Source organism: Buteo buteo, chromosome 7 (genome assembly GCF_964188355.1).
Source record: "Buteo buteo chromosome 7, bButBut1.hap1.1, whole genome shotgun sequence".
Classification (NCBI taxonomy): Eukaryota; Metazoa; Chordata; class Aves; order Accipitriformes; family Accipitridae; genus Buteo; species Buteo buteo.
The window spans coordinates 44,922,775-44,941,018 of NC_134177.1; the positions used below are offsets into that span (position 1 = coordinate 44,922,775).

The window sequence follows — 18,244 nt, forward strand, 5'->3', positions numbered from 1 at the left end:
TCTTAGTCTTGTTTTGTTTCCTACAAAGTGATTGCCTTGATGAGTCACATACTGCTTCTGCTGATGTCATGGTTTGAGAAAGTATGACTACTGCAGTTGAGCATAAATACTGAATCTGAATGATGGAGAGCAGGAGCAAACGTTACATGTTGTGCGTTCGTCCTCTGTACTCTCAAAGCTTTTTCGTTCTCTAGGTTGCATATGTTATGCTAAAACTGGATTTTTCTTCTTTCATTGGATCAAATTTTACTACCAGAGTGGTAGATGCTAATTTTTATCAAATCACTGGCTTTGTCATGCCTTGTATGACACATTGAATGAGCATTTTAATAGAAATAGGTTAATGGTTTAATGGTTTTTCCTTCCCCTTTCCTTCTCCTCCCTTTAACTAAGCTTGGACACCTCACTCTGGAGGACTACCAGATATGGAGTGTGAAGAGTGCACTTGCCAATGAATTTTTAAATCTGCTTTTTCAGGTATGTTTAGAGGAATTTTAAACTTGAAAATTATGGTAATTAACTCATGAGCTTTTTGCATTGCCACAAAGCACAGCATCAGCCTTTGTGCCAACACGCTTAGAGTTTTGTCTATTGCAATAAGTTATGTGTTTTTGCAATTGTGCGTTACCTTGGCGGAATGATTCTCTATTTGATTATTCTTCTTTTCAGTGTATGGAGATGCCTAAAGCATAATCTGTTAAAGTGAACGTAGTGTACTGTTTATAAAATGAAAAGACATTTCAAGTGTATCAGCCGTTATATTTTCCATTAGAAAAAGGCTGTGTTCTTAAACAGTTGTTCTTGCAAATGTTTGCCAAGGAAGTGACACAGAAAATGAGAAAAGGTATTGCTAACTCTTTACAACCACTTTCCCTTTAAATTTTCTGTTAAGGCCATCTAAGGAACCTTTCATTGTTGTTTTTTTTTTTTTGATGAAGCAGTCCTTGAAAGCTGTGATAACATATCACTATTGTGATGCAGAAGCTGAGGATTAAGTGTGTACAGAATTCATTTTAATTGAGCTTGAACTGGATTTTTATAAATCTTGAAAACGGTCGTATTTTAGCACTGACTTAGTTTGTGCAGAAAATAACCCCTAAGATATTTTCATTCACTGCAGTTTGTTTCTTACCTGTTTTCTGTAGAGGTTGATACTTTGGGTTTAAATAATAATAATCCTCCTCCTCCTAATGGAGCCTTGAAGATTTGCCCTAATTTAGTATTCACCTCCAGCCCCATATGACAGTCTCAGTTCTTCCAGGGAAGGCTGTGGAGAACCAGTGGGCTCTGTTCTCATTTTACCACTGAAGCTTAATCAGTTACAGGATCAGATTGTAGCAGAAAAATACTTCATCAGAGAGAAGCTGTGTGGTCTTTAAAAAAAAAAAGTAAATCTCATGAGAGGCTACCTGAATAACATACTACTGATTCTCCTGTTTATGACCCTAGACTACTTTATAAATTGTATTTTGAACTGTACTTTTCCAAGATCTTCAGGACAACCGAGTGAGAGCATTCTGAGGCCATCAGCTACACCACAGCTGAAAAGAATAAAATCAGAAAGTTCTGCAAATTCTTTTTGTCTCTAATTGCATCAGGTTTTGCTTACATTGCAACATTCTCAAGAAGGGCTGTCTTTATTTTTGGACCATCTAGCATCAAATATCCTATCATAACTTAATATTGATGAACTAACAAATATCTATGCAATATGGAAGTAGAATGAATGAACATGTAATAAATTTGTCTTCATGATGATGACACATTGCCATTGTTACACATTGTCTCATTTATAGTATTTTTTCTCTTGACAAAGTTGCTACATTTTCATTTTAGATTTTTATTTTTAGTTCCTTTGATAACTTTATCGTATGAGGCACCCTGATATGCTGCAGGCTCAACAGCATGCTCGCACAGGACAGAGTCTGCCATTGATTTGTCTATGCATTTATTTGAACTGTCATGAGCTTGTGTGTCTTGCCTGCAGACGGAGAAGCTAACTAGTCTGAGTGGAGTGCCTTGGAGAGTTTGTCAACAAATTGGTTTGTTTGCAGCGGGGATAGTTTATATGAAGGATCTGATACTAGCACGGTGTTGCATGAGTTTAAAAAGAATCATCAGAGCCAGCTGTGTTGTGTGTGCTGGAAAATCTGTTGCTTCCCAGCAGCTAATGGCCTTTGTTTTATTCAGAATGTGAAATGGTCTCTCACACTGTAATATAAATTTAAATAAGATATCTCACCAGTCATTAGAAATCTCCAGCTGAGATGCAAATTGATAGCCTCAAAAGAGACATAAGGAAAAGACTATAAATCATGTTATGAGTAGCAACCAATTTGAAAACCGTCTCGGAGAGGAGACAGCTGACCCTCCTTCCTGCAGTGGGAAACAAAGACTCCTGCAGAGTCTGTTCCCCTCCGCTCATCGCTCCCTGCCGCATGCCCTGTGGCTGCGGAGCTGCTGGGAGAAACCAGCCTGAGATGTCACTGCAGCCAAGGCCGGGATGGTTTTACTAGGAAGAGAGGAGTAAAATATTAGCCATCTGGGACTGCTGCCTTGCACTCCGAATAAAACCCCACCCTAGTCGGGCAGCCATCTAGGGGATGGTGCCTTTTCCTTCTGTGTTTGTTTCAAAACGAAAAAAAAAAAGAAGAAAAAGCATCAGACATTCAGAGAACGTTCTACAATTTTCAGAGCATTTTCGATGGTGACTGGTTGGTTGGACTGCTTTAAACTTCTCTCTCACTCTCTTCATGTGCTTGTTTTCTTTTCAGTTCCTTATATAACCCCTTTTCCTCATTTTTCCCCATTCCATTTTGGTTTTTTTTAACCTTTAGCTTATCCTCTTCCAACAGCTTGCATTCTCCCAATTCCTTATTCCCTCCCTCCAGTACATATAGACATCTTAACTTTTTGTATATCTGATCCGTGTCAGTTACTGTGATCTTTCATAGCATGTGCTTCAGACCTGAAAATAATGAAAATTCATTTTATGTTCAACTTAATTTGTCTTGGGGCATTTGTCATCCTTGGTATCTTTGTCATAACAATGGGAACAGGTCGTGAATCTCACAGCTCAAAATACTTCTTTTGTAGTGATTTGTTCAATTTTAGCTAACCTTGCTACATAATTTAAAATAATTTTATGAAAAGTCCTATTAGAGTTGTTCTTTTCTTTCGTTTACCTAATGTTTGTTTCATAGTGGTGTAGTTCTTAATAAGAATTACTTTCTTTTTCCAGGTGTGTCATATAGTTTTGGGGCTGCGACCTGCCACTCCAGAAGAGGAAGGACAGATTATTAGGTGCGTGTTCTGCTCAGAATCTTAAATGGGTTTCAGAATCATCTTTTAATATTTTCAAAAGGAGGACTGTAATTTCCCTGTTTCAACTAATACTTTATGGCGTTCATTCTTTATATGCAGAGGCTGGTTAGAAAGAGAAAGCAGGTATGGCCTTCAGCCAGGGCACAACTGGTTTCTTATTGCAATGCCGTGGTGGCACCAGTGGAAAGAATATGTCAAATACGTAAGTATAATAATAATGTATACTGAATAAGTGATTTCTTTGTATTTGTGAATATGTTGATGAAAAAATAGTGTGGAACAAATGACTGCTTAACCAATAATGCTTGAAATTAAGCATCTCCTGTCTCTTAGTGGAAAATAATTGTTTTGCTAAATCATTGTCACATGGTGAGCTTTTCACTATAATTTCATTAAACTGTCATTTCTTTCTGTACTTCGTTTCATCATTCCTGCATGTCAAAATATTTTTTTAAAAAAACCATACTCTCACAATAGTACTTCCCTTAAGTCTTTTGATCTGTTTGATAATAAAGCTACCTGTTTTGGTTTTGACTTTGCTTGGGCCACAAATACACACTGTGCATTTTCTGGATAAATAAAGGAGGGAATTGGTATAATTTGATTTATAGGCAATGGCAGAAAGTAGTCTAGTACCTGATGGTGATCATAGGAGTCCTACTAAAACTTTATAGTTACAGGGTGCTCTGTAATACCCTCCAACTAAAATATTCAAGTTAAAGCATCACTCACTATGAATTTTACAAAAGAAAGCATATTTAATACAATTAAATTTTAATAAAATTTAATTGAGGTGGAGATAAATATTCTTTGCAGGTTACGCAAGTGAAATAAACTATTTCTCAAAAGAGTTTTATATAGTGATAAGTAATCATATAGTATCGGAGTTGTTTTATAAACACAAATAGCTAAAAATATTCAGAAAACTGCAATGTATGCATTAACTAACCATGTAATTACAGTTATTCTTTGTGCACAATGAATTGGACAAATGATGGCTTAAACGCCTGAAATAGTAGGTAATTTGATCCTTGTCATAGTATAAGTACTCAGATGTGCACATGATTTCATAACTAATCCTTTGCATAATAGCACAATGCCATTAGTCACTGTCTACCTCTCGAGCAAAGAGAACACTCAGAATTTCTGTGAAACTCTATAAATGATTACTGTAATTCCAACATACATTTTAATCTTATTTTATACTTTTAGCATTACTGCACAGTTTTGTTATTTGACAAGATATTATGTTTAGTGATGTCATAAATAGGGGACAACATAAACCAGGAAACATCCCTTTTTCAGTGTTGTTTGATGTCCATTGCATGGATTTTCTTTTTTCCTCTGTAAGGCTCAGCTAATTCCCTTTTTCTTCTGTTTTCTCATTTGTTGTCGTTTCTTGTTGTGACTGGTGCTGTAAATTGGGTAGGATTCTTCTTACATTTATCTGTACTGGGCAGGCAGGTTATGCTTTTGGGGGGATGCACATTTTTTTCTCCACCTTTATCATGCTTAAGTGTGAGCCAGATTGCATTTGCAATGCTATTTCTCCAAAGGAAACAAAGGAACTTTGTTTCAAAACAAAGTTAGGGTAGACTAAAACGTTGCAGGTTTGAGGAAAGAATGTTTTTTTCTTCTTGTGCTTGCTGTTCTCATTTAACCATATGAAATTCAACAAGGACAAATCTTAAACTATTTAGAGCCTGTAATTATAGCTGTCTGAAATGGTTGTCTTTTTATGTATCTAGTTAGAGAAAATAATTCCGGCATTTCACAATTTTAATATTGTGCAGAAGAGTTTATTCAATTGGTTTAACAATTTTGGCTGTTTGTTTCTGCAGATTTTTCATCAGTAGATGTAGAAAGTATTCTTTCTTATTCTGTAAAGGTCGTTGTGATATGCAAAAGTGGTCATGTAGCTGTGAATTTTGGTGATTGGTTTGGCAGATGCTAAACGTCTTTGATACTGGCTTATAATTAACTTTTCTACTTGCCTACCAATTTTAGGATGCAAACCCTGTTGTGATAGAGCCTTCATCTGTCTTGAGTGGAGGTAAGAATTCACTCGTAGCTGCTGCAGCCAATACTTCAGAGCAGGGAGAAGACAAAATGGGAGGTCTTAATTACTTCAGTGCAACAGAAGAAAAGTTTTCAGATAATATTTCTACTGCATCAGAAGCCTCAGAGACTACTAGCAGCAGTAAGCATAACACCTTATTTCCTTGGAGGTTTAATGTCGAACACGTTTTGAGAAAACTACATACTGCATGGATTCCTCCAGGCGAAAAGATAACACAGTTTAGATTACAGAAGTGGCCTATGTATGGACTTCGGTGAATTACTAGGATATTTTAGTCTATGGTGGATAAACAAGAAACAGTCTTGTTTAAACAGCAATTCATCACTAATGCTATGATTAATTTCCAGAATTGTTTTCAAGATAGTTTTTGTCCTATCATTTATTTTCTGAGTGGATTTTCTTCCCCCCCCTCTTCCCATTAAGTTGTTTCTAGTGATACCTAGTTGGTGTTGTACTATGTCTTGCAATGGGATGACCTCAGATACTATAAAGGGGAAAGAAGCAGAAAAGAAAATTAGGAAAAGCATATTTACAGTTTTAGAGGGCATGTGATCTAAATGAGTTTGTGCAGATTCTAGGAGCCACCTTTGTGAAAGAAGATTTTAGTGATGATTTTCAGTCAGTTCTTGAGAGAATTTGAGATATGTTGGGTTTTTTCTTATAAGACAGCTGAATCTTGCATCTAGTATTTTAAAATCTGTGTCTTAAAATTGTAACTTCAGTTTAAAGTAGATAAATTACTATGATCGTTTTTGGGGTGAGGGTTGGGGGAGATAGAGGAAGGGCAAGAAGGGAGGCAAGTTTTAGGTTAAAGGTTCTTTCTTTTTCTCTTTTTTTTTTAACCTGAAATTTAGATTTAATGTTTTGCATAACCAAAGGAGGTCCTATAGGAATAAAAACATTCGCCTTTTCAAGGAGGAAAAAATAAAAATAAGGCATTATTGATATATATTCAGTTTTGTGTATAAGATTTTCAGGAGTTTGATATTCAAACATCCAGACAACAAGCAAATGCTAAATACATTTGCTCATGCAAACTTAGTTAGGCTGTTTTCAAACCAGTATCCATCTAAGTATCTGCTTTGGTATTTGGATCTCATATATCCACTTCTTTGCCTTTTCTGAGAGTAATAGTGTATTTGTCACTGTAGTTTGGAAGAGTTGCATGTTTTACTGAAGTATGAAGTATAGCAAACTTCTTCAACTGCCTTTTTTAAAAGCAAACAAAAAAAGGATACAAGAGTTTAATTCATTCATTTATGGCTTATGGAGTCATGAACTGAAATAGAGATTATTTTTTTTTTCCCCCTTGTATTCTGTTACAGATGCTCTTTACCCTGGCACACCAGGGACTGATGTGTGTTTTGCTAGGCAGCATAATACTTCGGACAATAATAACCAGTGTTTCCTTGGAACCAATGGGAATACTTTGCTACAGCTTAATCCTCAGAAACCAGGAGCTATTGATAACCAACCCCTAGTAACACAAGAACCAGTGAAGGTAAATGCATCTGAGTCATGTGAATATAGGAAAAGTATTTTTAGTGTACTTTTATCACAGCTTTTTATGTGGGTTTTTTTCAGCTAGTGGCTTAATTCTAAATTAACACTGCTTTGTCCTGTAACAAAATTTGGGTTTCTTACTCTTATTTTAAGAGGAAAAATTGTGTTCGATTTCTGATGCTACTATTGAGTGTTTTGTGAGAAGAGAAATATTCATAATGTTCTTAAAACTTGAAAATGAAAAAGGCATTTATGAAAACACAACTTTCAGCATTAAATGTAAAATATTTTAATAATTAAACACTTCAGTGTTTTCAATCTGAATTTAAGAGTTTATTGCTGTTGCATAAAAACAGAAAATAGTTAACTAAATAGGAAAACAAAACTGACAGTTTTTTCAGTATTCATGCAAACAAATAGCAAAACACAGACCAGCACCATCAATGATGAGCATAGATTGGATTTCTCTATGCAGTATCTGCGGTTGTTGGAGTAGGTGACATAAGAGAGAAACGTATTATGAATTTTATACTGGACAGCCTTGTAGAGAATAGTAAATAGTGAAACTTGAGCATTAGTTATTGTTACATTTAAATACCATCTTTCAGTGTGAAAAGCAGTTGCTAATTGCTACTTAAAAGTTTTTTAATAATTAAAAAGTGTTCTGTGTTCATGAACTAAAATTGTTGTAGCTGTATACTTTTTTTTTTCCACTTGAGATTTGACAAAACCTCTTTTTATTTAAAGGCTGCATCATTAACAATGGAGGGTGGAAGATTAAAACGATCTCCACAATTGATTGAAGGAAAGGACTACATAATGGTACCAGAACCAGTTTGGAGAGCACTTTACCATTGGTATGGAGCAAATCTGTCCTTGCCCAGGCCGGTAAGTTGTGGTTATAGACACTGTCTACTTGCCATAACCGCCGAGATAATACGAACAACCTAATGAGTCCAAGCTTCTGCCAGTTGCACAAGGTAATCTTTTATGGTCATCTCCCACTTCGTCCAAAACGGATAGTCTAAATGAAAAGTCTTGAAGACCAAGCTGGGAAAAAGCAGTCTCAGAAACGGACATGGATAGAAAGTTGTGGATATTTACCAGGAGGTTTGCAGCATAATCCCCAGGAGGAGGTAGTGCAACAGGGCAGAAATGCCGCTCAACTAATCATGATTACTAAAGCAGACAAAAGTAAACTTGAGATCAGTTTAAAAGACTTGGCATCAAAACACTCATCTTTAAAAGCTAAGATAAATTTTCAGCTGGTCTGCAGAACCAATAAAATCAAAACTGGGACGCCTGTAGCTTTGAAAATGCATTTCTTCTCTCACAATTTAATGAAGTGGGGGGAAGGACACTGTCCTTCAAGTTCAGTGTCATAGAGGACATAATATGCAAGATTTAGTGAAGATCTAAAAAACAGATAGCAGTTGGTGATCCTAGTGAAGAAAACAGGCAAAGGCTATTCTTTGTCAAAATGGTTGCTCAGAAGCACTTCTGAGCTGTAGCTGCAAGCTGCAGGAGTAGGTATTCCTAAAAAGAATTTGCATATGAGCACATCAGCTTTTGAGTACTGCACAGACTGGCGAAGTTGTTCAGCTTCTCATCAAAGGCTTTTCAATAAAGCATTTATCATAAGCAATTTCTCAAGAAATAAATGCTAAAGTTGAGTTGACATCTACTGTCTAAGGCTGCATCAGCATGATTCTGGTTAACCATGTTCAATGCTAAAAGCAAAGACCAGTAATCTCACCTGATACACCCATCCAGTCAGGCCCTTCTTGTTTTAATTGCTCAGTGTTAATTTTTGTTGCAGGTAGTATGTATTGTGGCCATGTGAAATACTAATTGTTATTTTGAGCAGATCATATAGTCAAAATAAATATTTCTTTTGTGTCATTCTTCTAGTATTAAGATAATTGCCTTTATTTTTTCTAACAAATAACTAAAAATCTTACTGGGGAGGTAAATGATGATCATTCTCATTCTTTAGCACAGAATCAGTAATGCTCCTCCAAACTTATGGAATACTCATTTGTCAGCAAATAATTCATATGCAGTTAATTTTCACATATCTTACATTGGACTGTAAGCAGAAGAACCAGTGAATCAGAATAAAATTGTGAAATAGTTTTACAAACAATTAACATAAGTGTTTCCATTGTGTAATAAAAAATGTATTTACGATTCGGTAATACTGCATTTTTATACCAACAATTATTTAATTGCCTGTAGTCACTTAAAGCCTTGTAATAAAATGAACCAATTAACAACAGCCTATCAAAGATAAGGTGGTATTTGTACTTGTTTGCATAAAATTTTTGTTTAGAAAAAAGAAAAAAAGCCTTGAAGGACTGAAATTGACTTATTGTAAGTAACACTAGTATTTTCTATATTAAAGCTATAATATCTTTAATTGAAAATTAATTTGGGTCACAATGCAGAATGTATTGCAGAATATAATTTTCAAATGTGAAAGTGCTATATATTAAATGGAATTGACTAAGTGGACTAATAATTGGTCTGTGTTATCCCAATGAGAGATTTTTTTAGTTGCAGTTAAAACAGCAACAGTATTTCTGAAAGAGAAGCAGTAATTATATAGCAATAGCCATTGTTGAATCGTATAATTTACTCACAACTTACTGAGCTATCTCTCTGTTTCTCTGTGTGTAATATTGCAAAACGATTAACAGGTCATAATCATTTGGAGCTACAGCTGGCATACCTTGAATTATTGATATTGAATTTATAAAAAAGTAGGCTGATGTTAGAGGCAAGAAAAAAAATGAAGTAATTTGGTCTATTCACTTAGAAACATTGGAAACTTTCTTCAATTTCTGTTACGTATATTTATTCCATATAGTGGTTGGTTTACTCTGTGTCAGGCGGTCTCTTATAGGAGCTACACTTAAAAAAAAGGAAGTGAGGGGATTTTTTTGATGGCAGCAATAGAGATTAGGTGTTTGGTGCCACAAATACTCAGTGTCACAAATGGGAGAGAATTAGCTGTATGATTTTTGACGATTTGGTCTGTTAGCCATAGTACTGGCAATTATTTTACAGTGAAAAATCACTGGCTTCTGTTATCCTCCTCCCACCCATTCACCATGGAAACAAACACCTTTCATGATCCAGAAAAGGCCACATCTCTTTATGCACAAACTATTGTGCTTGAGATTTTTGTGATAGGTTCATTCGAAAAGAGACTTCTATTCAGAATGAGACAATTTTAGTTGGGGTATCCTGTCTGAAAAAAAATATAAATAATATATGTATAAACTGTAGCTTTTGAGCCCATAATTAAGGAATATTTTGGCACTTAGTTATCTGAACACTTGAATTTTTGAAGACCATTCGATTACTTGCAGCCGTGTATACAGGGACTTACAGTCCCTTTCCCATCCCGCAGTAGGGACTATTATGTTGTTTCTTTCCAGAAAATGTCATCACTATTGTTTTTGTTGTAATTGAAGTTTAATACTTTAGTGCATTATATTGCTTCTCACAACCTAAGCTGAGCGTTTTCTTCTGCTTCACATGGTCACAAAACTAGTAAACATTCCTGCCATTTATGTATGTCTACGTTTGGGTGGATCTAGATAGCAAAATCTTTGTAGAAATGGTGACTGAAAAGCTGCAAGTCGTGTTGTGGGTAATTTCAGCTTTTTCTGTCAACATACTAAAATGCAACAAAAGTAAGTTTCAGTCTGTTTTTACAATATGAAGGTTGTAATTCAATCCTATAGTTCAAAAAGTTCAGAACAAATGTCTTATTCGGCAGGTTTGAGTTTCTTCAACAGTTGTGAAACTTCTGTATTGAAGTATACACTGAGTAGAATTAATGAGGCTCATTGTAGATTCACATACATTTCAGGAATTATAAAAATGTTCATTCCGTGGTGTTGTACAGGAAGCTATGCTCCACTAAATAAGGTGTTTGCTTTTGACAGTCTGCAACTAGTAAGCTTCAAAAAGGGCTTAGAAATCAGTAAATTGTTATTCCTGTGGATGTTTGCCTAAGACCCCATAAGAAGTTCAGAAGACTTCTCGTCTCCTAGTGAAACATAGTTTATTTTTTTAACCATCTGCTTTAATCATTACTGCCTGTTCCTATTGGGATTTCCTACACGTTTGGAACAGCAGTCTCTAAAATGTGTTTTAAACGTCTTTACTAGGTGATCAAAAACAGCAAAACAAATGTGCCTGAACTAGAGTTATTTCCTCGCTACCTGCTCTTCCTGAGACAGCAGCCTGCCACTCGAACGCAGCAGTCAAACATCTGGGTGAATATGGGTATGATGAGCCTGAGAATGTTTCCTCAGCATTTACCTAGAGGTAACTTAAGAATGCAGCAAGAATACAAGTGCGCAGTTTCTAAGAAAGCGAGACCCACAGCTGTAGAAGCTTGCTGCCACTGTGCTTGTACACCAGCTAATCAACTGTAAGGCACAATCAGCATTTGGTAAAGATTTAAAGGCTTTCCTCCTATCTTCTCTTGAAAGGAAGAGGCATGAGGGAGCATTTTCAGTGAAGTCAGTTAAGTCGCGTAGTTACTGCAAAGAGATTGGTGAGTTGAAAGTGAGAAATGAGCACTGCATAAACTAAACGGCTAAGAAGGGCAGATCTGATTATTCCTGTCGGTAGTTAGTTTTGTAGCCATAGAATAGATGCATCTGTGCATTGGGGTGTGTATCTGATTGTACAGTGGTATAATAAATGAAATCACTGTTCAGCCAACTGGTTCTGAGTTACTTAGGCAGCTAGGCTTTAATGTCCAGAGTTATTTAATAGTCTTTAGAAAGAGATTGAAATAATGGAATATGAAGACTATTATTTGATGCTGTTCTGAAAGACAATTCAGTAGGAAGCATAAACATACAACTAGAATATATATGCCATAATTGTGGTGGGTAACGCTCACCAAAAGATTGTAAAAATAATGGGCTATAAGAATAATCTTTAGATTGCGGCTTCACATTTCATCTGAAAAGTGTTGCAGGATTTGTTTTCAGTTACCAGTTTGTACGCACAGTTGCATACTTGCGTTGCACAATAGGTTTGAAGAAATACCTGATGTTCACATGCAAGTGCATTTGGATACACACAGATATACATACACATCCACAGTAACATATGCCCAGAAATGGACTCACCTGACTACTGAAAATTAAATCTTTTAGCCTTGCTAGTGTTAGCTTGTGTTTAAAAATCTCATGCAGATGCTCAATTTTTCACTGCTTTGGTAGAATCTAAAACTTAACGTGTAGATAGCGGCTGCCTGCTTGATCAAGTTCCGCTACAGAAACTGCCTGCTACCCAAATTCATTTTTCCTACTTGACTAAAATGGAAACTGCTTTGTTTGGACATCCTAAAATGCCCAAATTCAAATAAAGAGAATCTTCTGATGTGCCAAATTTGATCTTGATTTGGAATTATTTTGCTCTGCACTAATTTATTTGTCCAATCATTTATTAATCTTTTTGAGTTTTCAAATATGCTTTCTTGCTGTAATCTTACAACTAATCCTCTGATCCCTAGTCTTAGAAAATGCTTTTTTGTTTTCTTCCCCCAAAATGAGTACTTTGCTTGGTATACTGAAGCAAAACTGATGCTTTGCTGACTTACAAGATGATTACAGTATAGTTTTACTCTCTTGGCAAATTGCATGTAATATTCCGTCTTTTCATACGGTACTATTTATTTTATTTCAATCTTTTGACAGTGAAAGTAGAACAATGTCGCTTCTCTGGTTACTTAAGTAATGCAGTTGCCCAGTTGGGTTTGGCTGTATAATAAAAGCTTTTCATGAATACATTACAGACCTGTCTCTGTGAGGAGTGGGGAACTTCCTAAGGTTAAACTAAAGAAGCGCAAAAAATAAAGCATGTAAAGTTGGTCTCATCTCTTGTGCAAATGTGTTGTTTAAAGATGAGCTGATATTACAGAAAAGAGCAACAATCTCGACTGGTGGAATTAATTTGTGTTGCAAATATGAGATTGTTGAGAAATTCTGGTGAAAATCCTAGGTGTCTTCACAGAATGTGTGCTGAGGAATTTAGTTATGAAGAATACTTTTATTGTGAAACTGCCAAGCTGATTTCATCTTCACAGATCAGCATTCATCTCCATAGAAGAGCTGAAGCAAAGTCATGCTACTTCCAAGAATAGTCAGACTGATTTGTTTGACCTTATTTTTTACTTCAAGTGTTCTCTCAAAAAGAAAATTCTCATGAGATTTTGAATTCCTTTATTTTGAAAATTACCATTCTCTCTGATACTTTGTCTTCAAGAGAAAAAAAGAATAGTCCAGTCTTTGAAAAGTTCTTTTAAATTATTTATTTCATACGAGAATCTTAGGGGAGCAATTTTCTACTAGGTTTTGGTAAGAAGGGAGGTGAATTTATCTGTTTTGTGATAGCAAGTTTGTTGTCCCAAAGGGTTAGTAACAACTAGCTTTCAATCTAACTCATTATTTTATCCATAAACAAAAGCAGTAGAACTGTGTACTTCTTTTTCACAAAAGTACTTATAGTATATGCAGTGTATAAGTTTATTGATCTGATTTCAGTTGGCCTGTGGGTATATACATTATCTTTTGCTCTTTTCTTATGATTGTGAATCCAGGGAATGTACCTTCACCAAATGCTCCTTTAAAAAGAGTGTTGGCTTACACCGGCTGCTTTAGTCGTATGCAAACAATTAAAGAGATACATGAATATCTCTCCCAGAGGCTACGTATAAAAGAAGAAGATATGCGCCTCTGGTTATACAATAGTGAGGTAATGTTGGTCTTTTTTCTTTCTTTTTTTTTTTTTTAATCAGCTATTGGATATTGTATATCTTACTATTTTCTAGAAACTATTAAATACACATGCACAGAAAAAAAATAAAATAGAGGATGTAAGTTTCCTTTACAGTTTAACCACCCAGGTTGGAAAACTCTTGCTACTTGCTTTCTAGAGTTTTCTGTGCACTGCAAGCAGTGAAATTTAGATTTTGGTGTTAATGTCCCAGAAAACTTATCTTGATAAACATTTAATTATCCTGTGATGTATTTAAAAATTGGCAATTGGTTGACCTATTACAAGGCTTGATGAAGTTTTATAGAAACTGTTTTAAATGGAAATAAAAATATAGTCTTTCATTGACATGCCATCCAGAACCTTTTTCAAGTGTGTATGTGAACAAATCACAACGAACAAGCAGAATGTATTCCTCCAAATCATTAAGTGCATGTAATTCTCTCATTCTAAAGAAATACCACATAAAATTAAAGCATTGAACTAGATGCTTCTGGAGATTAGTGAACTACTGTATTCAATTAACATAGGTAGGAAACTGGTGCTCTCATTTTTGTGAGTTTTAATTTCATTGCTTCGAGATTAAAATATCCTCAGAGAGTTTTAAATCTAGAAGTAATAACTGTATGAAGTACTTTTTTCTCCTGCAGAACTATCTTACTTTGCTGGATGATGAAGATCACAGACTGGAGTATCTTAAAATCCAAGATGAGCAGCATTTAGTAATAGAAGGTATAAAAAGGGCTTATAATTTGTTTACACACTAAAAATGAATAGTTTTATGTGAGTATAGGTATGGTTAATATATTGTGTGTAGTACCAATTTCTGTAATTGCCCAAACTACACAAATATATAGGCCTACTGCCCAAATATTTTATTTTTGGAAATGTTTTGAGAAGGAAGAGTATGTGTAAATAGATGTCTGTCTCTATATATGCATGTATTGAAAGAAATACAGGAAGAAATACCAACGCTTCAAATAATCCACCGCCCCTACAGTAATAACTAAAATACCAGATATTTAACAAAAGCGGGGTGAGGCATCTGAGGCTTTTTTGTTATCTGGGGGTTTTTTTCACTAATTTTACAAGAGTTTAGGTTACAATATTTGCATGAACATGTTCTTACTGACAAAGCAAAAGGTGAGGAAAAGCGCATGCTTCAGTCCATGTCAGGTTCATTTCTAATATTTACGTTACAAGCTGCTTTTATTTTCACATCTGGAGAGAACCTAACACATTTGGACTTGACTGCTCGGCTGAGTCTCGTCGTGGTGGAAAGGTGTCATAAATAGTCTCAACCTTTCTTGTTTCAATTTATGTCTATTGTGTCTCATCCTCCTGCCATATGCTACTGCGCTAGGTAGTGCTATCAGTCACAAATACATTAAGCCTTTGTCAAAGGTATCAGGGTGCACAGATCAGCTGAGTTTTCGACTAATTTGACTTTTTCGGCTAATTTTTTAATAGGAGAAACGGAAGTGTACATAGTTAATCCACTCTGCTGTTGTCCTTACATCACAAAGGCTATATAGAAATCTGGGTCTTGCATTGGTTCTATACAAGTTTCACTTAGCGTAGCTTTGTAGTACACCTTAGGTTGGTGTGCTAGATGGACTCATCCTTTTTGTAATGTGGCTCAGCTCATATTTGATCAGTCTAAAATTGGCAGAGTGGCTGATGCAGTTCATTGTGTATCTGCATTAATCACTAGACACAAGAGAAGAAATGGGAATTTATATGTAGGGAGATGGGCTGCACCTTGCCGTAATCAGGTGAAACAGAACCCTGAGGCTGTAGTTCAATAAACAAACTGGCATTAAGTCAACACTGCAACTGAAAGAAGCAGTCTGCCCTTCCTCTGCCTTCACCGTGGACAACTACTTGACACCTATCCGAGGAACTGGCTGTAAGAAGTGATCTAGTGAAAAATAACTCCCTCTTTTCAGCTAGCTCAGTTCCTTAAGCCAGTTTGCTGTATGGCTTGTGTCAATGCAAGATAAGTGCTTTTCTTTTTTTGTCCTGCTTTATCCCAAAACACATGTAATTTGTCCCTATTTTGAAATACAATTGCATCTTTTGTTGGTTCGTAACAACAACAAATATTAGTGATCGCTCATGAAGCAAACAGATTTGTTCAAATCTGGGGGTCCTTATTAAGTAATAGAATAAGTATGGTAAAACTTCTTAACCAACAGGAAAGAAATCACAGAGCTGCTTTCTAAAGATCTTACTGGCATGGATGGAATGATGCCAGTATTAGAATGATTTCCAGTAATGCTTGGAAACACTGAAATGAAAACTAGCGAAAATAATAACTAAAAATAAGCAAATTTCTAATCTCAAATATTAGAAAGTTTCAATTAAACCTCTTCAGCTGTATAAGCTCTCTGGAGTAAGTAACAAACAGTTTTAAAAAAATCTTTATACCATATCTCTTTCTAGTTCGAAACAAAGACATGAGCTGGCCAGAAGAGATGTCTTTTATAGCAAACAGCAGTAAAATAGACAGACATAAAGGTAAGTGTTTCAGCACAGTAGTTGAATTACGATGAGAAGAAAAATCCAAGAGGCTATATTATGTTGAAACAATCCTTTTTAATATAAGTGCTCTTAACTTTGGAAGAGGTCTTTTATGCCTGTGCTGCTTTGCTCATTCTTTCTGTTTTATTCAATTAGATGCTGGAAATGTGGGAGGGTTGGATGTATAGATAGATAAATTTGTAGATGTTCAGATGCAGCAGTAGCAAATGGTACATAGCAAATTCTGGATTTTGTGTTTATTATCTTGGATTTGTTCTTTTTTGTTTTAAGGTAAGGAGTAGTAAGGATTTTAACAAATTAATCCAGAAATTTCAGTACCATAATTATTTGCCTGAAAATAGTTTGCATGGATTGTACTGATGTCCATAGTGGATCAGATCCAACAAAATACCTCAATTTCTGTTAAGTAAAGTTGAGAGAGCAGGTATTTTGGACAGGCTGGTCCTCTGTTGCATCTGCTAGCTGTAGTCTTGTAGTTGGGAGCAGGTTAAATTGAATTGGTTACTGTGAAAAGGTCATATTCTTAACTTTACTGATATATGACTGAATTTTTCACATCTGCACAATTGGTATAGTTGTTTTCTTTTTCTCAGTTCCTACTGAAAAGGGTGCTACTGGATTAAGCAATCTGGGTAACACATGTTTCATGAACTCCAGTATCCAGTGTGTCAGTAATACACAACCTCTAACACGGTATTTCATCTCAGGAAGACATCTTTATGAGCTTAACAGGTAATTTTCTATTTGAGACCATTGGCATTTTAGATGCTGTAACATTTCTTTAAAATGAGTTTCAGCTTTCAGGAGTAGATGGTATGAATAAATCCTTTTAAGTTCAGTGTTATCAACCATCAGCTGTAGAGCAGATACTAGATTAGATACGTGAAAGTATAACCTTTTTTGTTTCTGAGAGAGTTAAAACAGTTCAGCAAGAACCCTTTGCACTTCCTTGTTTATCCTCATGCTTGAATTTTGTTTAAATTTTAGTGTGGTATTAATTACTTTATGATTCCTAGGACAAATCCAATAGGAATGAAAGGACACATGGCCAAGTGCTATGGGGATTTGGTTCAGGAGTTGTGGAGTGGAACTCAGAAAAATATAGCACCATTAAAGCTACGGGTGAGTCTGTAATGTGTGTTATTTAAAGGTAGAGAGCCAGAATTTCTTTGAATAGCAGAAATCTTTTAATGCACTTTTTCTTGATGTAACCTGTATTGTAATGGTTCTGGGACTCAAATCAGTATCTCCCCTAGAGAAAGGGAAGGAAACTTGGACATATGTTTTCATGTGTTAGAAGCTGGCTGTGAAGCCAATGACCATATCCCTTGCAGCCAGTCATCACGTATGTTACTCCAAACTGGTCACAGAATTTGCTTTCTTGCCTGTAAGGAACGTAGGGGAGGTGTTCAGGAAGGGGCTGTGCAGGGGCAAGATGCACATCTGGAGGAAGCCAGGGTTCATCAGTCCTGGTACTCAGGACTTGAGCAGCTTTCTGTGGAATATAATCATGGTTCAGTGGTTGTAAGGTCAGAGGACTTACCTGATATGGATCAGAGGTTGTGCTGTAAGATGTGGCTTTTATAGCCCTTGTTAGGGACAAAAGATTATGTATTTGCCTGTAAATGGTCTTGTTCTGAAAGTATAGGGGGTTACCTTAACTCTTGGCAATTGAATTTTTGCTCTTTGACAGCATGCATCTTGTCTACGATGTTTTCATTTATTGTTACAACCTTTGTTACATTATGTTTAATAACTTTCTGGCTTTTTTTATAGTGGACAATAGCAAAATATGCTCCAAGATTTAATGGCTTTCAACAGCAAGACTCACAGGAGCTTCTGGCTTTTCTTTTGGATGGTCTTCATGAGGATTTGAACAGAGTGCATGATAAGCCATATGTTGAACTGAAAGACAGTGATGGTCGACCAGACTGGGAAGTAGCAGCAGAGGTATGGGTTAAAATTTTTAGGTTTGGGGTTTGTTTG

General features: G+C 35.7%; 1 protein-coding gene across 5 annotated transcripts in view; it reads left to right on the plus strand.

The window, feature by feature from the left end:
• The window catches only part of USP32 (ubiquitin specific peptidase 32), an 81,114-nt gene that overhangs the window by 50,464 nt on the left and 12,406 nt on the right, over positions 1-18,244 (plus strand). The window contains exons 10-22 of one of the 5 annotated variants that reach the window (XM_075032968.1): positions 394-477; positions 3,242-3,303; positions 3,424-3,526; positions 5,332-5,524; positions 6,730-6,905; positions 7,655-7,795; positions 11,089-11,248; positions 13,539-13,693; positions 14,365-14,446; positions 16,160-16,234; positions 16,834-16,990; positions 17,275-17,380; positions 18,035-18,208. In XM_075032968.1, coding sequence (XP_074889069.1) covers positions 394-477; positions 3,242-3,303; positions 3,424-3,526; positions 5,332-5,524; positions 6,730-6,905; positions 7,655-7,795; positions 11,089-11,248; positions 13,539-13,693; positions 14,365-14,446; positions 16,160-16,234; positions 16,834-16,990; positions 17,275-17,380; positions 18,035-18,208 — 1,668 coding nt within the window. The remainder of the gene's footprint in view (positions 1-393; positions 478-3,241; positions 3,304-3,423; positions 3,527-5,331; positions 5,525-6,729; positions 6,906-7,654; positions 7,796-11,088; positions 11,249-13,538; positions 13,694-14,364; positions 14,447-16,159; positions 16,235-16,833; positions 16,991-17,274; positions 17,381-18,034; positions 18,209-18,244) is intronic. The other 4 variants (XM_075032969.1, XM_075032970.1, XM_075032971.1 and 1 more) reach the window with 4 other exon arrangements.